The 23,116-nt window shown below is 43.5% G+C and overlaps 1 protein-coding gene across 3 annotated transcripts in view; it reads left to right on the top strand.

Moving 5' to 3' along the window:
• The window catches only part of ADAMTS20 (ADAM metallopeptidase with thrombospondin type 1 motif 20), a 202,294-nt gene that overhangs the window by 130,329 nt on the left and 48,849 nt on the right, over positions 1-23,116 (top strand). For all 3 annotated transcript variants that reach the window (XM_032804591.1, XM_032804590.1, XM_032804592.1), the window contains one exon: positions 4,958-5,134. In XM_032804591.1, coding sequence (XP_032660482.1) covers positions 4,958-5,134 — 177 coding nt within the window. The remainder of the gene's footprint in view (positions 1-4,957; positions 5,135-23,116) is intronic.

Here is a 23,116-nt window from a genome sequence, read left to right as displayed (position 1 = left end):
TCAAAATCCTTCTTGAATTGTGGACACCAGAACTGGACATAGTATTCCACTAGCAGCTGCACTAGTGCCAAATGCAGAGTTAATATAACCTCCCTACACCTACTTGATATTCTCTGTTTATACATCCAAGGATTCTGTTAGCCCTTTTGACCACAAGTCATCTTCAGAGTCATTGTTTCCCAGGAGAGAGTCCCCCATTCTGTAAGAATGACCTACATTCTTTGTGCCTAGATGTAGGATTTTACATTTGGTCATATTAAAATGCGTATCATTTGTTTGCACACAGCTTATCAAATGATCCAAATCACTCTGTAACAGAGACCTGTCCTCTTCATTATTTACTACTCCCCCAATCTTTGTACCATTTGCAGACTTTTTATTACTAGTGATTTTCTTTTCTTCCATGTTGCTCATAGAAATGTTGACTAGCATAGGAGCAGATCATTGCAGGACCTCAATAGAAACACATCAGCTTGATGATAATTGCCCGGTTACAGTTGTATTTTGAAACCTGGCAGTTAGCCAGTTTTTAATCCATTTAATATGTCAATTTTTAGTTTTTGCATTGTTCTAGTTTCTTAAAGTGTTGTGCAAGACCAAATTAAAAGCCTTACAGAAGTTTATGATACATCAGGACTACTACCTTATCAATCAGACTTGTAATCTCATCAAAAAATGATATCAAGTTAGTTTGAAATTATCTATTTTCCATAAACCCATGTTGATTGGCATTAATTATATCACCCTGCTTTCATTCTTTATTTATCAAGTACCGTATCAGCCAGTCCATTTTTATTTTTTTTGCCTGGGATAGATGTCAGGATTACAGACCTGTAGCATTCTTTCCATCCTTTGCAACTTCCTCAGTTTTCCAAGACTTATTGAAAATCAATATTAATGGTCCAGAGAGCTCTTCTGGCAGCTCTTTTAAAACTCTTGTATGCAAGTTATCTGGATCTGCTGATTTTAAAATGTTTAGCTTTAATATCTGCTTTCTAACATCCTTCTGAGTTACTGTTGGACTGGAAAGTATTAAATCATCATCATATTAAATGATTACATCACAAGGCTTTTTCCCAAATACAGAACAGAAATATTTTGAATACTTCTGCCTTTTCAGCATTATCATTGATAATTCTACCATTTCTGTCTAATAATGGTTAAGTATCATTATTGGAATCCTTTTTGTTTCTAATATATTTTAAAAACCCCTCCTTCTTACAGTCCTTAACTCTTCTGGCTATGAAGTTCTCCTTCTGTCTGTTTGCTTCCCTCATCAATTTTCTACAGTTTGAAGCTTCTGATTAATATTCATCACTATGAACTTCCTCTTTTTTCTATTTGTTATACAGTATACATATATCTTTCTTTTTAAGCAGTGTAGCCCTTTTCAATATGGAATTTTGGGGTTGATCTTAAACAGTTCCCAATTATCATTCCCTTTTTTATGTTTAAATTCTTTCTGCCAACAGATTTGTCTCATAATTATTTTCAGCTTTGTAAAATTGACTTTATTAAAGCACCAAGTACATGTATTACCCTTCTGGACTTTATTCTGCTTTCACATTGTAAATGTGATCAAGTCATGATCGCTTATTCCTAAGCCATCACAAATTTTTGGTTCTGTGATCAGTTACTTGCTGTCTGTCAAGATGAGGTCTAATATAGAATTACCCCATGTTGACTGCAAAAGATTTTGAGTTAAGAAATTGCCATTTGCAATTTTTAGACATTCCAAGGATGTTTTTATACTGTCAGCATGAGATCTCCAGATAGTGGAACAAATTATTAAACAATTGGTTTATAAGCATCTGGAAGATAATAGCTTGGTAAGAACAAATCATGCCAAACCAACCTAATTTCCTTCTTTGACAGTGTTGCTGGCCTAGTGGGTAGAGGAAGCAGAAAATATCATGTATTTTGATTTTAGTAAGGCTTTTGACACAATCATTTTCATAAGCAAACTAGGGAAATATGGTCTAGATGAAATTACTGTGAGTGCACAACCAGTTTAATCAACTGTACTCAAAGGCTGTTTATCAATGGTTTGCTGTCAAACTGAGAATATCTATCTAGTGGGGTCCTTCTGAGTCCTGGGTCCAGTTTCATTAATGACTTGGATAATGGAGTGGAGAGTATGCTTATAAAATTTGTGGATGACACTGAGCTGGGAGGGCCAGCAAGCACTTTGGTGGACAGGATGGGAATTCAAAATGACCTTAATGAATGAGAGAGTTAGTCTCAAATCAACAAGATGAAAATTCAATAGAGACAAGTGCAAAGTACTGCACTTAGGAGCGAAAAAAATCTAACGCACAACTACAAAATGAGGAATAACTGACTAGGCAGTAATACTGTAGAAACAGTTCTGCGAGTTATAATGGATCACAAATGGTATATGAGTTGTCAATGTAATGCATTTGCAAAAAGGTTAATAGCATCCTGGGGTATATTAACAGGAGTGTTTGTATGTAAAACACGAGAGATAATTGTCTTGCTCTGCTTGACACTGGTGAGGTCTCAGCTGGAATATTGTGTCCTGTTCTTGGTGCCACACTTAAGGAACAATGTGGACAAATTGGACGTCCAGAAGAGAGAGAAAAAAATGATAAAAAGTTTAGAAAACATGACCTATGTGAAAAGGTTTAAAATAAAGTGGGCATGTGTAGTCTTGAGAAAAGAAGACGGGGTGGGGGAAAGGACCTGATAACATAGTGTTATATGGAGGACGGTGATCAGTTGTTTTCCATGTTCGCTGAAAATAGGAGAAGTAGTAATGGGCTTAATCTGCACCGAGGGAGTTTAGGTTAAGTGTTAGGAAAATCTTTCTAACTATTAGGATAGTAAGTACTGGAATGGGTTACCAAGGGAAATTGTGGAACTTCCATCGCTGGAGGAAGTTGTTAAGAGCTGATTAAACAAACATTTGTCAAGGATGGTCTATATTTGCTTAGTCCTGCTGCAGGACCAGGGGATGAACTAAATGACCTTTGTGGTCACATCCAGTCCTACATTTCTATAATTCTATGATTCCATCTCACTCAGGTTGAAGTCTCCCATGATAACACAGCTATTTTTCCCCTTCCCATTACAGATAGGCGCTTAAGAGCCAGCCATTTGTTCTCTTGTGTGATTTGATGGTCTGTAGCAGACACCAGCTAGTATTCTATGTTGTGCTGTATGTTTTATGACATTGATTCATAAACATTTAAGAATGCTTGTTTCTGAGTTGTCAATGTCTTTGAAGCAAGTAATGCTAATTTTTATATAGAGTGCTACTCCCTTCCCGCTTTGCACACTTGATCCTTCCTAAATAGGTTGTAACCATTGATTTTAACATCCAACTCTTCCCACCAGATTTCAGAAACAGCACTTAGGTAGAATTTATGCTCATAAGTGAGCATTTCACATTCCTGTTGTTTAGTACCTAGCCTCCTAGCAACTGAGAAGTTTTCTCAGAAGTTGAAGCTTACTGTACAGCTGACTAGAAGCTTTGCAAGAATTACTGTTCTCAGGGAACGTGGAGCATGCAGTAGATGGAGAAAGAAGTACTGGGTTGTAGCATTAACTTAATACTATGGAAAATGGTAACCTTCTTTGAAAGGGAGATCGTGTATTTGAAAAGTGAGCAAGGGAAAGAGCTAAACCATTTCAAAGAGCCAAATAAGATGACCTGGGGAAGATACAGACATTTTAAGTCAAGAGAATCTCAACTCCCCCTCTTTAAGTGTGATGGTTTGTATGAACTGTTTTCAATTATGAAAGTAAGGAAGGGATTCTCTATTGCATGTCTGAGCAAACTTTAACCATAGATTCTGTTCCAAAGACCACATATACAGCTAAACAAAATATTTTGAGTTTATTCTGACCTAGGGTCCCACTTGCATTACCTCCTACATATTGAATCCCATGTACCTCAATAACCAGTAGACGAATTTTTGAATTTTATGAGTAAAAACGGAAAATTCAACGTCTGATTTTTTTCATATGTTATTCACCAGCTCTAGTAACTTAGTTCCCTAGGCCTAGCCTGTGCATCATGTCATTTTCTCTGCTAATACCTCACACTAAGGAATTTGCTTTGTACAATATATACAGCCCTCCTTTGGTTTAGTATTTTCTTAATAGAGAAACAGAGTATATGACAATAAAGCAGTAGGACATATTGTTTCCTCATCAGATTATAATTTATTTCTAATAGTTTATTATAAATAAGCAATATTTTCTGAGAAGAATGGATTAAGTTAACTAGGAGTGAGCTTGGGCTACAGTGAATCCAAACTAGCTTTTCTATTTGTTTTAGCAGTACATGTAGCGTTTGGCAGAACTTCTGGCTAAAGTTAATTTCTCTCTTTTTGTTTCTGCTCTGTAAAACAATAACTTTAAATTTGAAAAAATAAATATGTAGTATGTATATCAGGAGACACCTATGTCTACAAAACAAATGGCCTTTAAGAATCAGAATATGAATATCAGGAGGGGTAGTGTACTTTGTTACCCGGTGTTCCTGGGGGTTCTCTTGTTCAAGCAGAAAACTTAGTTTTATGCCCAATTTCCATTTGCCTTTATCACAGGAAAAGGGGTACATGCTACATTGACTCTGGGTGCTAACCCTGAAGACTTACTAATTTCTCTTAATTTTTTTTCTCTCACCCCACTAGTGTTCACTTCTGCCTGAAGGAGCAGACTGTTTTATGTCTTCTTGTCTTTTGTAGACAAAAGTTTAATTAAATATAAAAATGTAGTTGTGTAAGCTCTTTGGGGCACAACTTGCCTTTTTGTTATGTATGGGTGGAGTACCTAGTAAATGGGACCAAGATTTTTGCCTTAGGCATCTAGGCAGTAGTGCAATAAAAATATTAAATAATAATAACAGTTTACTGATTATGCAAATATCTGTTTGGCATATGAAGACTGTTGATGAGACCCCTGAACTATACCTTTTTTATTTTTTTAGTGTTCTCATACATGTGGAGATGGAATAAAGACAAGATTAGTGATTTGTCAGCTTCCTAATGGCCAAATGTTGAATGATCAAAGCTGTGAAATTCTAGACAAGCCACCTAATATGGCACAATGTAATGTGCATACTTGTCCTGGCAATGTTTCATGGCAACGGGGACCATGGAAATCGGTACGATAGTATTCACTACTTCCTCCCTCTCTCTCTCTCTCTCTCTCTCTCTTTATAAATTATATATAGTATTTTTGTTTGATCACAGGGAGACAAAACTGTGTGTGGAATGTACTCATTGTAGCTTTATTAAGCATCTGCTACTGCTCCCATTTAATTAAATGGCAAACTTCCGTTGACTTGTCTGGCAGCAGGATGTAAACAATCATAAGAAACATTTTAAATATGGTTGCTGTTCATCCTGGGTTATAGTGCTGATAAACAGTATATTCTGTTCTACAGGAGGAGGAATCAATTTGGGATTTTAAATTTAAAATAAATACTGTAATTTGTGCTATAGTATTATCTAAATATTTATATCTGTATTTGCATGTAGATATCTAATGCATAACATTCTAATCAAAGCTACATCTAAGTATCAAATGTATCTCCCGCACATGTATCTTTTGTTTTCCCTGTAATCAGTCAGCACTGTACTCTGCATTTTATGAATAATTGTGTATAAAGGTTTACATTTGTGGATATAACAATGACTAATTAAAGGTGTCTGTATAATTGTATAAGTAATTCTAATAGAGCTCCTATCTATATGTCACTGTCTGTTATTATGTAAAAACAAATACAGTGATCATCATTAAAATCTGTACAGTTCCCACTTGCAGATAATATACATTACTGAAATAATCACAGTAGACCCTATGCTAAGGGACTAGGTAGTATTCCCTATGCTGTGAATGCCACAGTAACATTTATTGGATGATGTGTAAAAATTGTAAAGAGATCAGTGGCAACCACAATAGGGCCTGGATCCAGCTCCACTGAAGTCGGTGACAAAAATCCCATTCACTTCATTGGGAGCAGGACCAGGATCACAATTCTGTTAAACATTACTTATATTAACAAGCTGATTTAATCTGGTATTTTTGATCAAAGAATGTGGAAATATTATATTAAATGAACTCCAGATTTCAGTTTTAAAATATTTTTAAATAATCTAATTTTATAACCTAATTGAAATAGATGTTTTAATTAGTAATTTATAATAGTATCTCTTTCTTCCACTGTGCAGTCAGAGTTTGTCTTATGCTGGCGCCTGCATGTCCGTTAGGCAAATCTTGTTTAGCCATTTGTCAAGTGTTAACTGGTGACGTGCAAACATTTACTAATATATGCTTTTGTTTTGTTTTGTTTAACTGTAGAATTACATGCTGAAAGGGTAAGCAGAACTTTCAGCATTATCACTGACGATAAGCTCAATGTTTATTCTTTTTCCGATCTCCTGAAATCACTTACTGCCAGTTTGTTCTCTGAGTGATGCTGCAGATTGCACTGCAATAGGTGGGTGCTCTCTGTTGAGGAAGTGGGTCCAGGTAAATGCCCTTTTAATTAAACCAGATCTGATGTAGTTTTGCAAAGATTTTCATATTATTTTATATCCCAAGTGATATAAAGTGCATTTTATATCTTTCAAAACTAAGCCATATGGTTTAAAATGGGACCTTTTAGTAACCAGTAGGAATCTTTATTTGACCCTCTCTTGACTCCATGCCCTAGTGGGTTTCTGTGGTGATGTTGACATCACCAGCATGTTGCAGATTGGGTGTCACTCCAAGAGGGAGCTGGTCATCAAAACCAGTAGGGGGACCTAAAATGAAAGTATATTCAAATGCTACATGTGTTGACTATGCTTCTTAACCTTACTGTTAGGAGTATTCAGCACATAAAACTAATGAACATTAAAAAAATATTTCAAATCACCTTTTAGGTAGGGCTTAGATGAATGCACATTGTCTGGAATTATTGATCACTAAGGGCTAGAGTGTGTGTATTTGGCACAACCCTTAGTTAGAGTGGTGCAAAGTCACAGAGACCTGGAGAAGCACCAGAAGTGTTCTGTCTCAGAAGCAGAAAGCCTACTCTGAGCTCCCCAGTGCATTGTGGTGTGCACTCTGCAAATTGCTACACTTAGAATATTTCTTCACTCCCACCTCATTGGCTCTGCTGACCAGTGTGTATGGAAGGGTTGGGAGAAGCCATGACTCTGCTTTCCATGTGCCATTTTATAGTGCTGGGCAACCTTGGATGAGTGTCTGGTAGCCACCCTGTAATCTCCGGAGCTCTTTGATTCTGCCTTATCTTCACCATGCCCCTCCCATTCCCTGCTCCTGCCCCCTTAAAGCTCTGTGGGAACTAGGTAGAATCTAGTTCTGCATTCTTAAATAAAAATGTTTTAGGATAACTAGTGTGAGTCTAGATAAGAGCACATTATATATTTTATATAAAATTGTGAGTTATCTCTATCCTAGTAAAGAGGAGGGGATAGAAGTTGATGGAGTGCAGGTAGAAACTGAAAGTGAAACAGTCAAACAAAAAAGTCCCTTTTAGTTACATCACATGAAGGCAGACAACTAAATATTGACAAATTATATGAATGCTTTTATATAAATAGTAGAAGTCTAAATACTAAGATGGGTGAATTTGAGTGCCTGGTGTTAAATGAGAACATTGATATAAAAGGCATGACAGAAAAATGATGAAACGATGATAAAAAATATATAGGAATGACAGAGTAGGTCACAGTGGTGGGGGAGTGGAACTATATGTGAAAGAATGCATAAAGTTGTATATAGTAAAAATCTTAAATGAATCAAAATGTACCGCAGAATCTCTTTGGATAGAAATTCCGTGCTTGAATAAAAAAAGTATAACAGTAGGAATATACTACTGATAACCTGACCAAGATGGTGATTGTGAAATGCTCAGGGAGATTAGAAAGGCTACAAAAATAGAACATTCAATAATAATGGAGAATTTCAGCTATCCCCATATTGACTTGGTTCATGTCAGCTCAGGATCGGATGCAGGGATAATATTTCTAGACACCATTAATGACTGCTTCTTGGAGCAGCTAGTCCTGGAACCAATAAGAGGAGAGGCAATTCTTTATTTAGTCATAAGTGGCTAACACTATAATAGAGATGGAAACTAACTGCATGCCCCAAATAAAAAAACAGTAAGAGGAACAAAAAAAATGAAAAATTAAAAAAAAAAAAGCTACCATGGCTAAACAGAGTAAAAGAGGCAGTTAGAGACAAAAAGGCATACTTTAAAAATTGGAGGTCAAACCTAGTGACCAAAATAGAAAGGAGCATAAATTCTGGCAAGCCAAGTGTAAAAGTATAATTAGGCAGGCCAAAAAAGAATTTGAAGAACAACTAGCAAAAGACACAAAAACAAACAGGATTTTTTTAAAGTACATCAGAAGCAGGAAGCCTGCCAAACAATCACTGAGGCCACTGGACAATCAAGGTGCTAAATGTGCATTAAAGGCAGACAAGGCTGTTGTGGAGAAGCTAAATCAATTCTTTGCATTGGCCTTCACTGCAGTGGTTGTGTGGTGTCAGAACAGGAACACACTGATATATTAAACAGTGATAAGTTAGCAGGACCAGACGTCATTCACCCAGGAGTTCTGAAGGACCTCAGAAATGAAATTGCAGAACTACTAACTGTGGCATGTGACCTATCACTTAAATTACTCTCTGTTCTGAGGGTAGCTAATGTGACACCAACTTTTAAAAAAGGCTCCAGAGGGTATTCTGGCAATTACAGGGGTAAGCCTAACTTCAGTAGCAGGCACAATGATTTAAACTATAGTAAAGAACAGAATTATCAGAGATATAGACAAACAAAATATGGTGGGAATAGTCAACACCGTTTTTGTAAAAGGAAACCATGCCACACCAATCTATTAGAATTCTTTGAGGGCGTTAATAAACATGGACCAGCAGGATCCAGTGTACTTGGACTTTCAGAAAGTCTTTGACAAGGTCCCACGCCAAAGGCTCTTAAGCAAAGTAAGGAATTGTGGGATAAAAGGAAAGATGCTTTCATGGATCAGTAACTGGTTAAAATAAAAACCAAAGGATAGAAATAAATGGTCAGTTTTCACAGTGGAAAGAGGTAAATAGCGGGATCTGCCGAGAATCAGTACTGGGGCCACTGCTGTTAAACCTATTTATAAATGACCTGGAAAAAGGGGAAACAGTGAGGTGGCGAAGTTGCAGATGATACAAATTCAAGATAGTTAAATGCAAAGCAGACTGTGAAGAGGTACATAGAGATCTCACAAAACTGGGTGACTGGGCAAGAACATGGCAGATGAATTTAAATGTTGATAGATGCACAGTAAAGCACATTGGAAAACATAATCCCAACTATACATACACAATGATGGGGTCTAAATTAGCTGAATACCATTCAAGAAAGATATCACAGAGTTCTTCAAATAGATGCAGCCATGTATTCTGTTTAGGTGTGTGCACACACAGCATGCCAGAGCTGGAGAATTTTGCCTAGCAGTATCTGTAGAGGCAGTGCTTGTGCCTTGGGCTGTAATCCCACCCCGGCCAGTGTTCCCTCTAAGCGTCATGCCTGCACAGCCACACAAGAGGCCATCAAGGACTGCGCACCTGATTAGTACAGCTGCACAGGTGCGCACACAGGGGTAGCCACAAGTGGGCCTGCAGGATGTGAGGGTGAGATGGGGAATAGGATGTGGGTGGGGGCATTGGAGTGAGGTGGGGTGGTATTGATGGGAGAACTTGGGGCATGCAGGGCTACGGTGAGGAGAGAGGGCTCTCTCCAAGCCCTAGGCCTGCGGCGGGGAGAGATGCCTTTCCCCTAGCCCTGGGGCTGCAGCGGGGAAAGAGGACTACTGAACATTATGCAGTGTTAATTTTCTTTTTATTTGATTTCATATGAAATCAATGTCGTAAGCAGTGCACCTTGTTAATTATCCCTTGTTTTAATATACTTTCTTCTTCTTCCATACCGATGGTAACTTTTTAAAAATATATATTATATCTAGGTTTTTGTTTCTACTGGTGGCGCACATCACCTTGATAATGGTGCTGCACATAATCAAATTCATTCCGCACATAGATGAAAAAAATCAGAGAGAACATTGTGGCCCTGGCTATGAGGCAGCACTGCCCTGACCCCCACCCTCTATGCCCAGTTCCTTCTCACTGCCCCTGGCTGAAGGCAGAGCTCTGTGTGGTTATCAGCTCATATTCTCTGTCTTCGTATATATAGTTTTTAGATAGTCACTAGTACCCTAGATAGTGTTAGTTAAGTTAGTTAGGATACTTATTGCCCTGTGTGAAGCTTTCACCAGGGTTCAAGTACTGCCTGTCATGTGGGTGGGCGATTCCTCATAGTGATCCCCACATGAGATACTTGCCATGTTTAGGGGGACACACTGAGGAGCAGTGCTCTATTTGTAAATCATTCACCAAAAGAAACCAGGTGGCCAGAGACTTACACTTGAAACAGCACCTTCTCGAGCAGGCCATGAGGCCTGTTTCACTACCTGTTTCACTACCAAAGCCTAAGATCAGCTGTTACGTCCCCCAAGAGATGGAGGAGCCGTTTACCCTCCTCGGGATCACTGAAGTCCCATAAAGCTAAATGGGACCATCCCAGGGCTCATGGACACTCTTCTTCCTCCTCTGAAAAGAGTTATGGACCGGCACCATACCACTTCTGACATGCAGGTTGGAGTAGGTCCATCAAACCATTTCCAGGTACTGTGCTGAGGACACTGAGGGCCCAAACCATCTCCCAGGAGGCAACAGAGTTACTCTGCCTATCTATTCCGGATTATCCACTTATCCAGGATGTTACCAGGGCAACGGCCTCCACCGCCTTGGTAACACCCTTTGGTCGTGTTGCAGAGACACAGAGTCCATCGGCACAGCAGCCTGATCCTTTTGCGCCACAGTCTGTAGAATTGAGGCCAGTGTTTGGCCTGGCACTGAGGACCTCCTCATCACTGGTGCACTCCTCGGCACCAACATTGTCTTGGCAGCAGTTTCCGCCTTCTACTTTGGGTACCAATCCCTTCCCTGGCACCGGGAGTAGGTGTCAGATATTTGATACCAGCTATGCTGATTCCTCATTCCTCATCAGCACCAGTACCACTTTCCTATTGGGCTGTGGATGAGTCTAACCATCTGCTTAGACCATTGGGACTAACTTCAATGCTTTCACCAGAAATATGGCAGGACTTGGTATCCAGGTCAGGGTCCTACTCCCGGCCTTCATCACTTGATTGGCATCAGGGACCATTCTCAGAGCAGTATCGGTACTGAAATCAGCACTCCTCGTGTAGTCGGGACCTGGGCTCCTGACTTGGTACCTACTGGCCACCAGTGCCTTATCTGTACCCACAGAGGCCTTCTTGGAATCCCTGGGATGCTCCTCAGTCCCAGAGATCATATTCTTCAGCCAGCTCCAGAGCAAATTCACGGGTCCTGTTGGTGGCTGATGTTGCTGATCTACCACAAGCGTTGAGGCATTGAGTCTTTTTCAGGGCCTCCAGACTTGTCTCATCTGGGTCCAGTTATTCAGGAATAAAGTACATCCCTGGTGAACTGGCTGTTCTTCATCTCCTGCTGATTCAGTGGTACCAGGTTCCTCTTCTCCCTCAATGCCTGAGAATTTGAAGGCATACCAGCACCTTTAGCAGCATATGGCTGCTTACTGAGGCATCCAGGCAGAATTTTTACAGAAGAATATGCACAAGTTCCTCTACATTTTCCAACCATCTGCTCCAGGGAGAGTAGGCCTCCCTATTAATGATGCTTTCCTGGAAATGTGGTCCATTTTGCCAGACTGTCTTCTCCTTCTCCAAATGTGACTGAAGTCAGTCTTTCATCTGACCCATCATCACTTGCACAGACTGGTCCGACTTTCTCTGCCATTCCTGGTCTTCTTATGGTGGTGGACAGTTCAGGATAACATATGCCAGGGTTTTCCTTCATCAGCCCCTACCAACTAGGACTGTTTTGGGGAGCACATCTGGGGTCACTAAAAGTTCAGGGCTTGTGGCCAGAACAGGAAGCATCACTACATATCAACATCCTGGAGCTTCAGGTCACCTACATGTCTGTCAGGATTTTTCTCATTATCCACACTTTCCAAGATCACATCAAGGACTCAGTGGTTCACGTACTAACTGACAATACCACTGCAATGTATTATGAGACATACGGGGGTAAGCACACTCAAATGTTCTATGTCAGGATCAGGATCTGGCTGTTTTGCATCGGTGGCCAATCATTTACCTAGGGTCCAAAATCAACTCAGATCACCTCAGCAGAAATTTCCCCCTAAATCATGAGTGATCCCTGAAGCCCAGTATCCTGCAGTCCATCTTTGCAGCTTAGGGCATCCCGACAATCAACCTGTTTGCTATGAGAGGCAACAAGAAATGCCATCTGTTTTGCTCATGAGGAGTCTCAGTCCAGGCTCCCAGAGTGATACCTTTTACCTGGACTGGGAAGCAGCACTCCTGTATGCTTTCCCCACTGATTCGAATCATCCTGCAGGTGATCTTCAAACTGAAATTGGACTGTGCCAAGGTCATCTTCATTGCTCCAGCATGGCTGAGGCAGTGTTGGTTCTCTGACCTTTTCCTGTTATCGATTTGGCCTCCCATATGCCTTCCTCTTCATTCTGACCTCCTGACTCAGCATCACAGTCATACTTTGCATCCTGTGCTCAGCTCTCTGCATCTCACTACATGGCTGCTCTCTGGTTAAATGAGGAGGAAGACCGATGTTCAGAGGCTGTTGGACAGGTTCCGCTCAATATAGGAAGCTTTCTACCAAAATGGCCTATTTGGCCAAATAGAAGCATTTCTTGATATGGTTGTTAGCCCACGGAGTTCAATCAAAGCTGACTAGTATTCAGAACATCTTGGAGTATTTGTTACTTCTTCAGTCATAAGGTCTTTTACTTAGCTTGTTGAGAGTGCTTCTGATGACAAGTTCGGTTTTCATCCACCCATCCATGGGAGGTTAGTATTTTTGAATACCATGGTAACAAGGTTCTTGAAAGGGATACTTTGTCTCCACCCACCAGTGAGAGAGCCTGTTGCTTTATGGGTCCTTAATATGGTATTAGCAGCTCTGATCAAGTCTCTGGTATCTTCTTCTTTTTCTCTTTTGTATCAAAAAACTGTATTCCTGGTGGCAATGACATCTATGAGGAAAGTGTGTGAGTTGCAAACTTCGATAGCAGAGCCTCCTTACACACAATTCTCCAAAGACAAAGTGACCTTGTGGCCACATCCTAAGTCGTTATCTGAAGTGGTTTCTCAACTTCATTTGAATCTGGTGGTATATATACCTGTGTTCTTTTCTAAACTGCATTCAATCCTGGGGGAGCAGCATCTTCGCTCATTGGATGTCAGGCGATGTCTAGATTTTTACCCGGACAGGACTAAACTCTCATGCTTTGCCTCATCTGTTTGTGTTGAATTCAGACTGAATGAAGACACAAGCAATCTCTTTGCAGAAGATCTCTAAGTGGGTAACTTCCTGTATCAAGACAGAATACGAAATAATTCTGATTATGCCCCCTCAAAGGATGTGAGCTTATTCTATCAGAGTGCAGGCTATGTTGATTGTATTGTTAAGCAATGTTTAAATATAGGACTTCCACTAATGGATCATTATGCCATTTCTGCAGCACTCAGAGCAGATGCAAACTTTGGGAAGGCATCTCTGCAATCCCTTTTTAAATAGACTCTGAGCCGTACTCTTTGCAAGTACTACTTGTGAGTTACCTATGTGAAATACACAGCTGCATCTACTCGAAGAAAAAGACCAATTACTTATCTGTACTGTAACTGTTGTTCTTTGAGATATGATGCAGACATGTATTCTACAACTCATCCTCCTTCCCCTCTGCATTGGAGTCTATGCTCTTGGCATTCCATGTGAAGGAACTGAGGCGGGCTGGGGCACTGCCACCTCATATAGCTAGGAGAGGGGCTACAGACACAAGGTGTGGGCACTGCCTCTATGGGTACTAAGTATCAGAGGGATAGCCGTGTTAGTCTGGATCTGTAAAAGCAGCGAAGAGTCCTGTGGGACCTTATAGACTAACAGACATATTGGAGCATGAGCTTTCGTAGGTGAATACATGCATCTGATGAAGTGGGTATTCATCCACGAAAGCTCATGCTCCAAAACGTCTGTTAGTCTATAAGGTGCCACAGGATTCTTTGCTGCTTCTATGGGTACTGTTAGGCAAAATTCTCTGGCTCAAGTGCACTTCACATGCACACATCTATGTGGAATACACATTTGCACACACCTCAAAGAACAACAATTATGAGTAAGTAACTGTTTTTCATCATGGGTAGTTCTCTAAAAACATCTGCTCAATGTGCATCAGCAGTCAAAAAAGCTAACAGAATGTTAGGGACAATTAGGAAAGGTCTAGATAGTAAGACAGAAAATATCAAAATGCCACTGTTTAAATCCATGGTATGCCCAGACCTTGGCTACTGTGTGCAGTTCTGGACGCCCCATCTCAAAAAAGATGTATTCATATTGGAAAAAGTACAGAGAAGAGCAACAAAAATGATTAAGAGTATTTAACAGCTTCCGTATGAGGAGACATTAAAAAGATTGGGACTATTCAATTTAGCAGAGAGAGGATTAAGGCGGGATTGGGTGTAGAGGTCTATAAAAGCATAAATGATGTGGAGAAAGTGAATAAAAACACAAGAACAAGGTCTTCCAATGAAATAAATAGTATCAGATTTAAACCAAACATAAGGAACTACTTCTTCACACAACACACAGTGAACCTGTGGAACTTGCTGTCAGGGGATGCCGTGAAGGCCAAAAATATAAATGGGTTAAAAAAGAATTAGAGAAGTTCATGGAGGATAGGTCCATCAGTGACTGTTAGCCAAGATAGTCAGGGAAATAACCCCATGCTCTGAGTGTCCTTAAATCCTGCCTGATAGAAGCTGGGACTGGATAACAAGGGATGGACATTTCTGTTAAAATTATCCTGTTCTCTTCATTCTTTCTGAAGCATCTGGCACCGGCCACTGTTGGAAGACAGGATACTGGGCCAGAAAAACATTGGTCTAACCCAGTGTGGCCATTCTTATGTTCTATAATCTTACAGCAATATTGATAACATTACTGCATAGTATATCTGTACATCTTTATAGTTTTCTTTGCAATGGGTGTGGAGGTTAGTAATACGAGGTCATATTCTCAGTCGGTGTAAATTGACATAGTGCCCTTGATTTCATTGGAGCTACTCCAAGTGACACCACCTGACAATCTGTCCCATCCACTTCAATAATAAAAAGTTAATAAAGATTGTATAATAGAAATGTACAGTTAAAAGAATACTGAAGCAGATTCTCTTTCACGTTTCATTGCTTTGGCCATCTCTGGTGGTGCAAAGCAGCCATAAATCTTATGCACCTGGCTCCAGAAGGATTCCCTTTGTGTCAGGGAATCTACAATTACTATAGAGTTGTCAAAATGTGTCATACACAATCTTCTGCACCTTGCCAAATGCATGAGGGAGAGGGGAGGACTGGGGAAAGGAGACACAGATACAGGATTACTGGCTGTGGAATGGCCTTTGAGGGAACACAGATTGGGGCATAAATTAGAGCAGCTCTGAAGTTACTTTTAATTTACAGTGGGAGCTGGCCCGGGCCTTACTGAGCTCAGATTTAAGGAAGTGCATAGGCACCGAGTTTCTAGTCTGCCGGGGATGCTGCCCTGTGCTTTGCCCAGGCCCCGCCCACATTCCACCCCCACTCAGTTCCGCCCCCTCCTTCAAGCATGCTGTGCCCTCGCTTCTCCCCTACCCCTCCCCCAACGCCTCCTGACACTGCAAAATAGCTGATCCACAGCATGTGGTAGGCATTGAGAGGGAGGGGAAGGTGCTGATCAGTAGGGCCCGCCGGCAGGCAGGAAGTGCTGGTGGAAGGGGAAGTTTTCCTATGGGTGCTCCAGTCCCAGAGCACCCACGGAGTCAGCACTTATGAGGAAGTGTAAAGGTAGCTTTGTCCCTGTTTAAATCTGTCTCTGACTACTCCTCAGCTGGACCAGAAGCTCTGACTCACTGATTCTGCAAAAGTTCTAGTTGTAGTACATCCTCCTTTTGGGTTCTAGCATCAGGTATAATGATGCAGAAGAAGACTGAGCTAAACAATTTAGAATCCTCAGGACAGGCAATAATGTGATACAAGAGTTAGAAAGAAGGTGTCAGTTGACAATTGCCATCTCTTTTTCTTCCAGTATAGAGTCAGGATTGTGTCACCTATCTGCCTTCTGCTATAGGTATAAGCAAGAAATAATAACAATTGGCACTTGAAATGAGCTCTTATCAATTATAGGTCTTGGCTTCTTCAGAGTAACTGTCATTGGTAATTGCACATCATTGGGCTCAATGTTTGATAGACTACTGGGAGTAGCTCCAAAGAGTGCTATAGCCAGGTCTGTAAGCTGTAGAGATGTGATAGCGTCATACTTTCACTACTAGATTAGTGCTGCTGTGTGTAGAATAGTGGGTTCACTATAGGGAGACTGTGTTAGATCAGTTTCAACAGCATTTGTAATTGCTTGAAGATTACTGAAATTCAATTAAAATGCAGTTCTGTCCTGACAAGTGTTAGTGTGCAAATGTGCAAATTTTTACTTAACAGGTCTGCTCTGCCTGTACACTCCAGGTCATATGTGTTCACTTTAATTAGTGTAGGGCTTGTCTACATAGGGACACTCAAGAAAATTAATCTGGATTATCTGAAGGTATGAATTTAAAGTGGATTCATTAAACTCTGTTAAACCTCTGTGTGGGCACTTCCAAAATTAAAGAGGCCTTAATTCAGATTAATTTAATAAACTGATTAAGGCCATTTTAATTGTGAATGAGGGTAACTACACTGAGGTTTAATGCAGTTTAATGAATCCACTTTTAATTCACACCTTTAATTAATCTGGATTAATTTTCCTGAGTGTCCCTGTGTAGACAAGTCCTAATATAAATTGTATGACTATTAACTACTATGAGTACTGCAGAATGAGTTAATTGAATTCTTTAAATGACTATAAATAAAATTAACTTAAATTCCCATTGCAGAATCTTGAGTATTGGTGATGTCAAAGCCAGAGACTTTAGTCCCAGATTGAATTTGCAGGGTGGCAATTAGGAAATACATCCCTTTACTTATAAATTGAATACACTTGGTATGAAGTCTCTGAGAGACAAAGAATAGGGGATCCTAGGGGGGCCATTTTACAATCACTTTTCAAAGTATAAGTGCCCCTCCCCCCCATCCTCACTTTGAATTGTACAAAAGTTTCTGAGTGAACTTTCTTTAACAAGAGATGAATCGTGGTTTTTATTTGCAGGACAAAAAGGAAACAGGGTGGCTTCATCTGCATGTCAACTAGTAATGGTCAGGTGACTATCCAAGATCCATACATCTTTCAGGGACTCTGAATGATTTCGATTATTCTTGTAGGGATACAACTCAATTCAAAATAATAAATTTATCACATTCTTGATTTAAATAAAATTGTTAATATAATTAATCTATTAAATCTCTGGCAGTGGCATGTGTACAAAAAACCTGTAAGTCAAATTTCTAGGTACAATCTTTCAGGCTAACTGCTGCATACTTGAGTACAAAATCTCTGTCTTGATACATTCAGTACACTATAATACATGGTCTAAATTAACCTTTCATATAACTAATTATTCTTCTTCGAGTGCTTGCTCATATCCATTCCAATTAGGTGTGTGCGCGCCGCGTGCACGTCCTTCGGAAGATTTTTACCCTAGTAACACTCGGTGGGTCGGCTGGGCGCCCCCTGGCGTGGCGCTGCTATGGCACCAAATATATACCCCCTGCCGACCCGTCCGCTCCTCAGTTCCTTCTTACCGCCCATGTCGGTCGTTGGAACAGTGGAGCGCAGCTTAGCTGATCTCCACCTCCCTAGCTTTTCACTCGTTCTAATACTTATTGTGTATATAGTTTATTCTCTGTAGTTCTAATTAATAGATTTTTGTAAACGTAGTTAGTGTATATAGTTCAGAGGGTCGGGATTAGCCCTTTCCCTCTCCCAGTGCCAGGCCCATGCCTGGCTCACCGGATTTCAAACTGTGCTCGGCTTGCCACCGGCCGATGCCCATGGGAGACCCTCAAGACTCCTGCCTCAAGTGCTTGGGGGAATCCCACCTTGCGGACAAGTGCCGGATCTCCAAATCGTTCAAGCCGCGGACGAAAAAGGAGCGGGACTTTTGCCTTAAGCAGCTCCTAATGGAGGCAGCCCTCACTCCTCCACCTTCGGCACCGGCTGCCGGACAGTCCGCGCCGGGGAGAAGTGCCTCATCAGCACCGGAGAGCACCGGCACCGCGAAGACAGCTCGGCACCAGCCGTCACTGGCACAGAAACCGGCCCAGCACCGCTCCCTCTCCCCGCATGCCAAGAAGCTTAAAGCTCCTGCAGCCCCACTATCTGCACCACAGTCTGAGAAACAATCTAAGTCGAGCCGCCCGGCACCACTAACTGCCGCGGCACAGACAATCTCTGCACCGTTGATTACAGCCGCGCAAGAGCCATCGAGTCTGGTGCATGACAGCTCCCCGGCACATGCCTCGGTAGAGCTTCTCGTTCCCACTACGCCAGAGACATTTGCTACGGCGAGGGAACTTATTGCTTAACCAAACCCGCCCTGCCTCAGCCCCCAGCACCGCCGGTGTGGGTTATTCAATTGACAGGCAAGCCTGCCATGGTAAGACCTTCTTCCATCGGCACCTCAGGCAGACAGCACTCAAGATCGAGGTCCCACCAACGTTCTCAATCTCGTCATCGCTCCAGATCCAGGCGCCGCTCTGTCCCGGTACCTATCTCCTCCTCGGTACCAGTCGCACTCGCGGCACCACTTGAGGTTCTGGAACCGTTCGCACCATAGCTGCTCTCATCATAGGGTGTCAAGATCCCACTCGACCTCCCGGCACCGCAATGGTCGCAGGTCCTGATCACGCTCTCGGTGCCGGTAAGGATCTCGGTACCGCTCTCTGGTGCGGCATGAAATACGGTACCCTAGAGACAGGGTTTATCCTCAAACGGCCTCCGCTCCACCATGGCCATTGAGGCATGCGTCTGAGTCATTGCACGCGGATAGTGCCGCCTATCCCGATTCGGAGACACACAGCCGGGTTCTCCATGAAGCTCAAGATCCTCATCAGTGGTCATTTTGGACGCCTTGGGCCTATCACCAGGCCCAAGGCGGACCCACGGTACCCTCATGTTCCGCCCTGTCGGAGCATCGTGCACCGGAGGCCACTGTTAGCCGCCCCCCTCCACCGGCTACAGATCACTCTCCTCAGGCACCGGACCCTCAGGTCCTCCCGGACCCTGACGTACCTCCGTACCAAGAGTCCCCACAGGAACCACTCGTACCGGGTCTGTCGTCCTCTTCACCCGACGAGGCAGTGGCCGGTACATCCTCCTCGGGCATGCCCCCTATCGACCTCTGAGCTCACCAGGACCTTCTGAGGCAAGTCGCCTTAAATATCAACCTCCAGGTGGAGGAGATCCCGGAGGTTGAAGACCCAGTGGTAGACATACTGTCGGCGGATGCCCCAACCCGTGTAGCTTTGCCATTCATACACTCCATCCAAGCCAAAGTGGACACAATCTGGCAATCCCCGGCGTCTATCCCTCCTATGGCCAAAGGGATGGAAAAAAAGTATATGATACCCTCCAAAGGGTACGAATACCTATATACCCACCCTCCTCCATTCTCCCTGGTGGTTCAATCCGTCAATGAGCGAGAGCTCCATGGCCAGCAAGCCCCCGCCCCAAAATCGCAGGAAGCTAGACGGATGGATCTCATGGGTTGTAAGGTCTACTCTGCAGTGGGCCTCCAACTCAGGGTGGCAAACCAGCAGGCCCTGCTCAGTAGATATAATTATAACACCTGGCAGTCGGTGGGTAAGTTCACTGAGCTGGTCCCGCCAGGAATTCCAAGCCCTTCTCGAGGAAGGGAAGAAAGTGGCGCAGACGTCCCTGCAGGCTTCCCTCGACGCTGTGGATTCGGCGGCCAGAACCGTGGCCTCAGGAATTACGATGAGGAGGATCTCGTGGCTGCAGGTGTCGGGTCTACCTCCTGAACTGCAACACACCATCCAGAACCTACCGTTTGAAGGTCAGGGCCTTTTCTCCCAGAAAACGGACCCTAGGCTGCAAAGTCTTAAGGACAATCGGGTGATCATGCATTCCCTTGGGATGCACACCCCACAAACCCAACGGAGGTCCTTCCGTAGCCAACCTCAGCGCCCTTATCCCCCGTCCAGACTGCGACAAGACTTTGCCAGAAGGCGCTGTCGTGGGAACCGCAGACAACAATCTGGGTCCCAAGACGGACACAGTATCGGTCCCGCCAAACCAGTGACGGGCCTGAAAGCGAACTTTTGAAGGTGCACCCGAGAGCAGAGCACCAGTCCTTCCCCAGGATCCCCTTCAGTTTTCCAACCACCTTTCCTCCTTCCTCCCTGCGTGGTCCCAATTAACCTCGGATCCTTGGGTCCTACGCACAGTGGGATTTGGATACCACCTACAATTTATTTCCCCCGCTCCCTCTCACTCCCCCTCCCCGTCCCTCTCCAGGGACCCCTCTCACGAGCAATTCCTCTGGCAAGAGGTTTTCACGCTCCTCTTGATTGGAGCTATAGAGGAGGTGCTGGAGGAATTGAGGGGCAGGGGATTTTACTCCCAATATTTCCTAATCCCCAAGGCAAAAGGAGGTCTTCAACCCATCTTGGACCTGCGAGGACTCAACATGTTCTTAAAGAAGTTGAAGTTCCGCATGGTATCCCTGGGGACCATTATCCCTTCCTTGGATCCCGGAGACTGGTATGCTGCTCTCGACATGAAGGACGCATATTTCCACATCGCTATTTACCCCCCACACAGACGGTACCTACGGTTTATGGTGCACCGCCAACATTTCCAATTTGCAGTCCTTCTGTTTGGCCTCTCTACAGCCCCTCGCGTCTTTACAAAGTGCATGGCGGTAGTAGCCGCCTTCCTCCATTGTCGGCGAATCCATGTGTTTCCTTACCTAGACGACTGGCTCATTTGAGGGACCTGCGAGGCCGAGGTCACCCAGCACGTAGCCATCATCACGGACCTATTCAAGAGACTGGGCCTGATGATCAGTCTAGAGAAGTCTACTCTCGTGCCCACTCAAAGAATAGAATTCATTGGGGCCATTCTAGACTCCAAAATCGCAAAAGCCTGCCTACCACTGCCCCGGTTTCAGGCACTAGTCTCTGTTATAACAAGCCTCCAAACCTTTCCGACAACCTCGGCTCGCACCTGTCTGAGCCTCCTCCGTCACATGGCTGCATGTACCTTTTGTAACCAAGCACGCAAAGCTACGCATGCGTCCCCTTCAAACCTGGCTCGCCTCAGTGTACCTTTCAGGCAGAGATTCCATAGATATGGTGGTCACCATTCCTCAGAGCATCTTAGACTCCCTCAACTGGTGGCTAACACTTTCCCTGGTTTGTGCAGGACTGCCGTTCCATTTGAGACAGCCCTCAGTGTCCCTAACGACGGACACGTCATCTCTCGGCTGGGGGGCTCATCTAGATCGTCATCGCACACAAGGCCTCTGGTCATCTCAGGAGCTAGCGTTGCACATAAACGTCCGGGAGCTGAGAGCAGTCCGCCTGGTGTGCCAGACGTTCCTACAACATCTGCAAGGTCATTGTGTTTCAGTGCTTACCGACAACACAACGGCCATGCACTACATAAACAAGCAAGAAGGGACTCGATCCTCCCCCTTTTGTCAGGAGGTGATCCAATTGTGGGAATTTTGCATAGCCCACTCGATAGACCTTGTAGCATCGTTCCTCCCAGGAGTCCGGAACACCCTGGCAGACCATCTCAGCAGATCCTTTCGGTCTCACGAGTGGTCGCTTCGCCCGGACGTTCTACATTCCATCTTCCAGAAGTGGGGCTTTCCCCACATAGACCTCTTCGCTTCCTGCGACAACAGGAAATGCCAGAAGTTCTGCTCCTTCCAAGGTCTCGCCCCGGGCTCGATATCAGACGCCTTCCTAATCTCATGGAAGAACGAGCTGCTGTACGCCTTTCCACCCTTCCCACTGGTACACAGGGTTCTCTTAAAGCTCCACAGGGACAGGGCTCACCTGATCCTGATCGCCCATGCGTGGCCCCAACAGCACTGGTACACCACATTGCTGGACCACTCGATAGCCAACCCGATCCCTCTGCCCCCGCATCAGGGCCTTATAACACAGGACCATGGCAGGCTTCACCACCCAGACCTGCAATCCCTCCATCTCACAGCATGGCTCCTACATGGTTAACCCAGTCGGAGTTACGTTGCTCTGCCCCAGTACAAGAAGTACTCCTGGGTAGCAGAAAACCTTCCACCCGGTCTATGTACTTGGCCAAGTGGAAGCGATTTTCTTGCTGGTGTCAAACACTAAATGTAACACCCACAGAGGTTGCCATTCCCACTATATTGGACTACCTCTGGTATCTTAAACAGTAAGGCCTCGCTATCTCATCATTGTGAGTGCACTTGGTGGCTATTTCTACTTTCCACCCTGGAGAAGGTACTTACTCTGTCTTCTCCCACTCTATGGTCTCGAGGTTCCTCAAAGGTTTGGAGCGTCTATACCCCCTAGTACGACGCCCCACCTCTTCCTGGGACCTCAACTTGGTCCTGACGAGACTTACGACTCCTCCATTCAAGCCATTGGCGACCTGCTCCCTTCTGTATTTGTCATGGAAAACGGCCTTCCTTGTGGCTATCACATTGGCTAGGAGAGTCTCTGAGCTTCAGGCTCTGATGGTGGACCCACCATACATGGCGTTCCACAAAGACAAAGTGCAGTTACGTCCACATCCAGCGTTCCTCCCTAAAGTAGTCTCGGCCTTCCATCTCAACCAGGATATATTCCTCCCGGTCTTCTTTCCCAAACCGCACACATCTTGTAGAGAAGAGCAGTTGCATTCCCTCAACGTCCGTAGGGTGCTCGCCTTCTACATTGACCAAACAAGACCCTTCCGCAAAACGCCCCAACTTTTTGTGGCAGTGGCA

Source organism: Chelonoidis abingdonii, chromosome 1, assembly GCF_003597395.2.
Source record: "Chelonoidis abingdonii isolate Lonesome George chromosome 1, CheloAbing_2.0, whole genome shotgun sequence".
NCBI classification, from domain to species: Eukaryota; Metazoa; Chordata; order Testudines; family Testudinidae; genus Chelonoidis; species Chelonoidis abingdonii.
The sequence above is the reverse complement of the archived record's forward strand: the minus strand, read 5'-3'. Positions and strand labels throughout refer to the sequence as shown.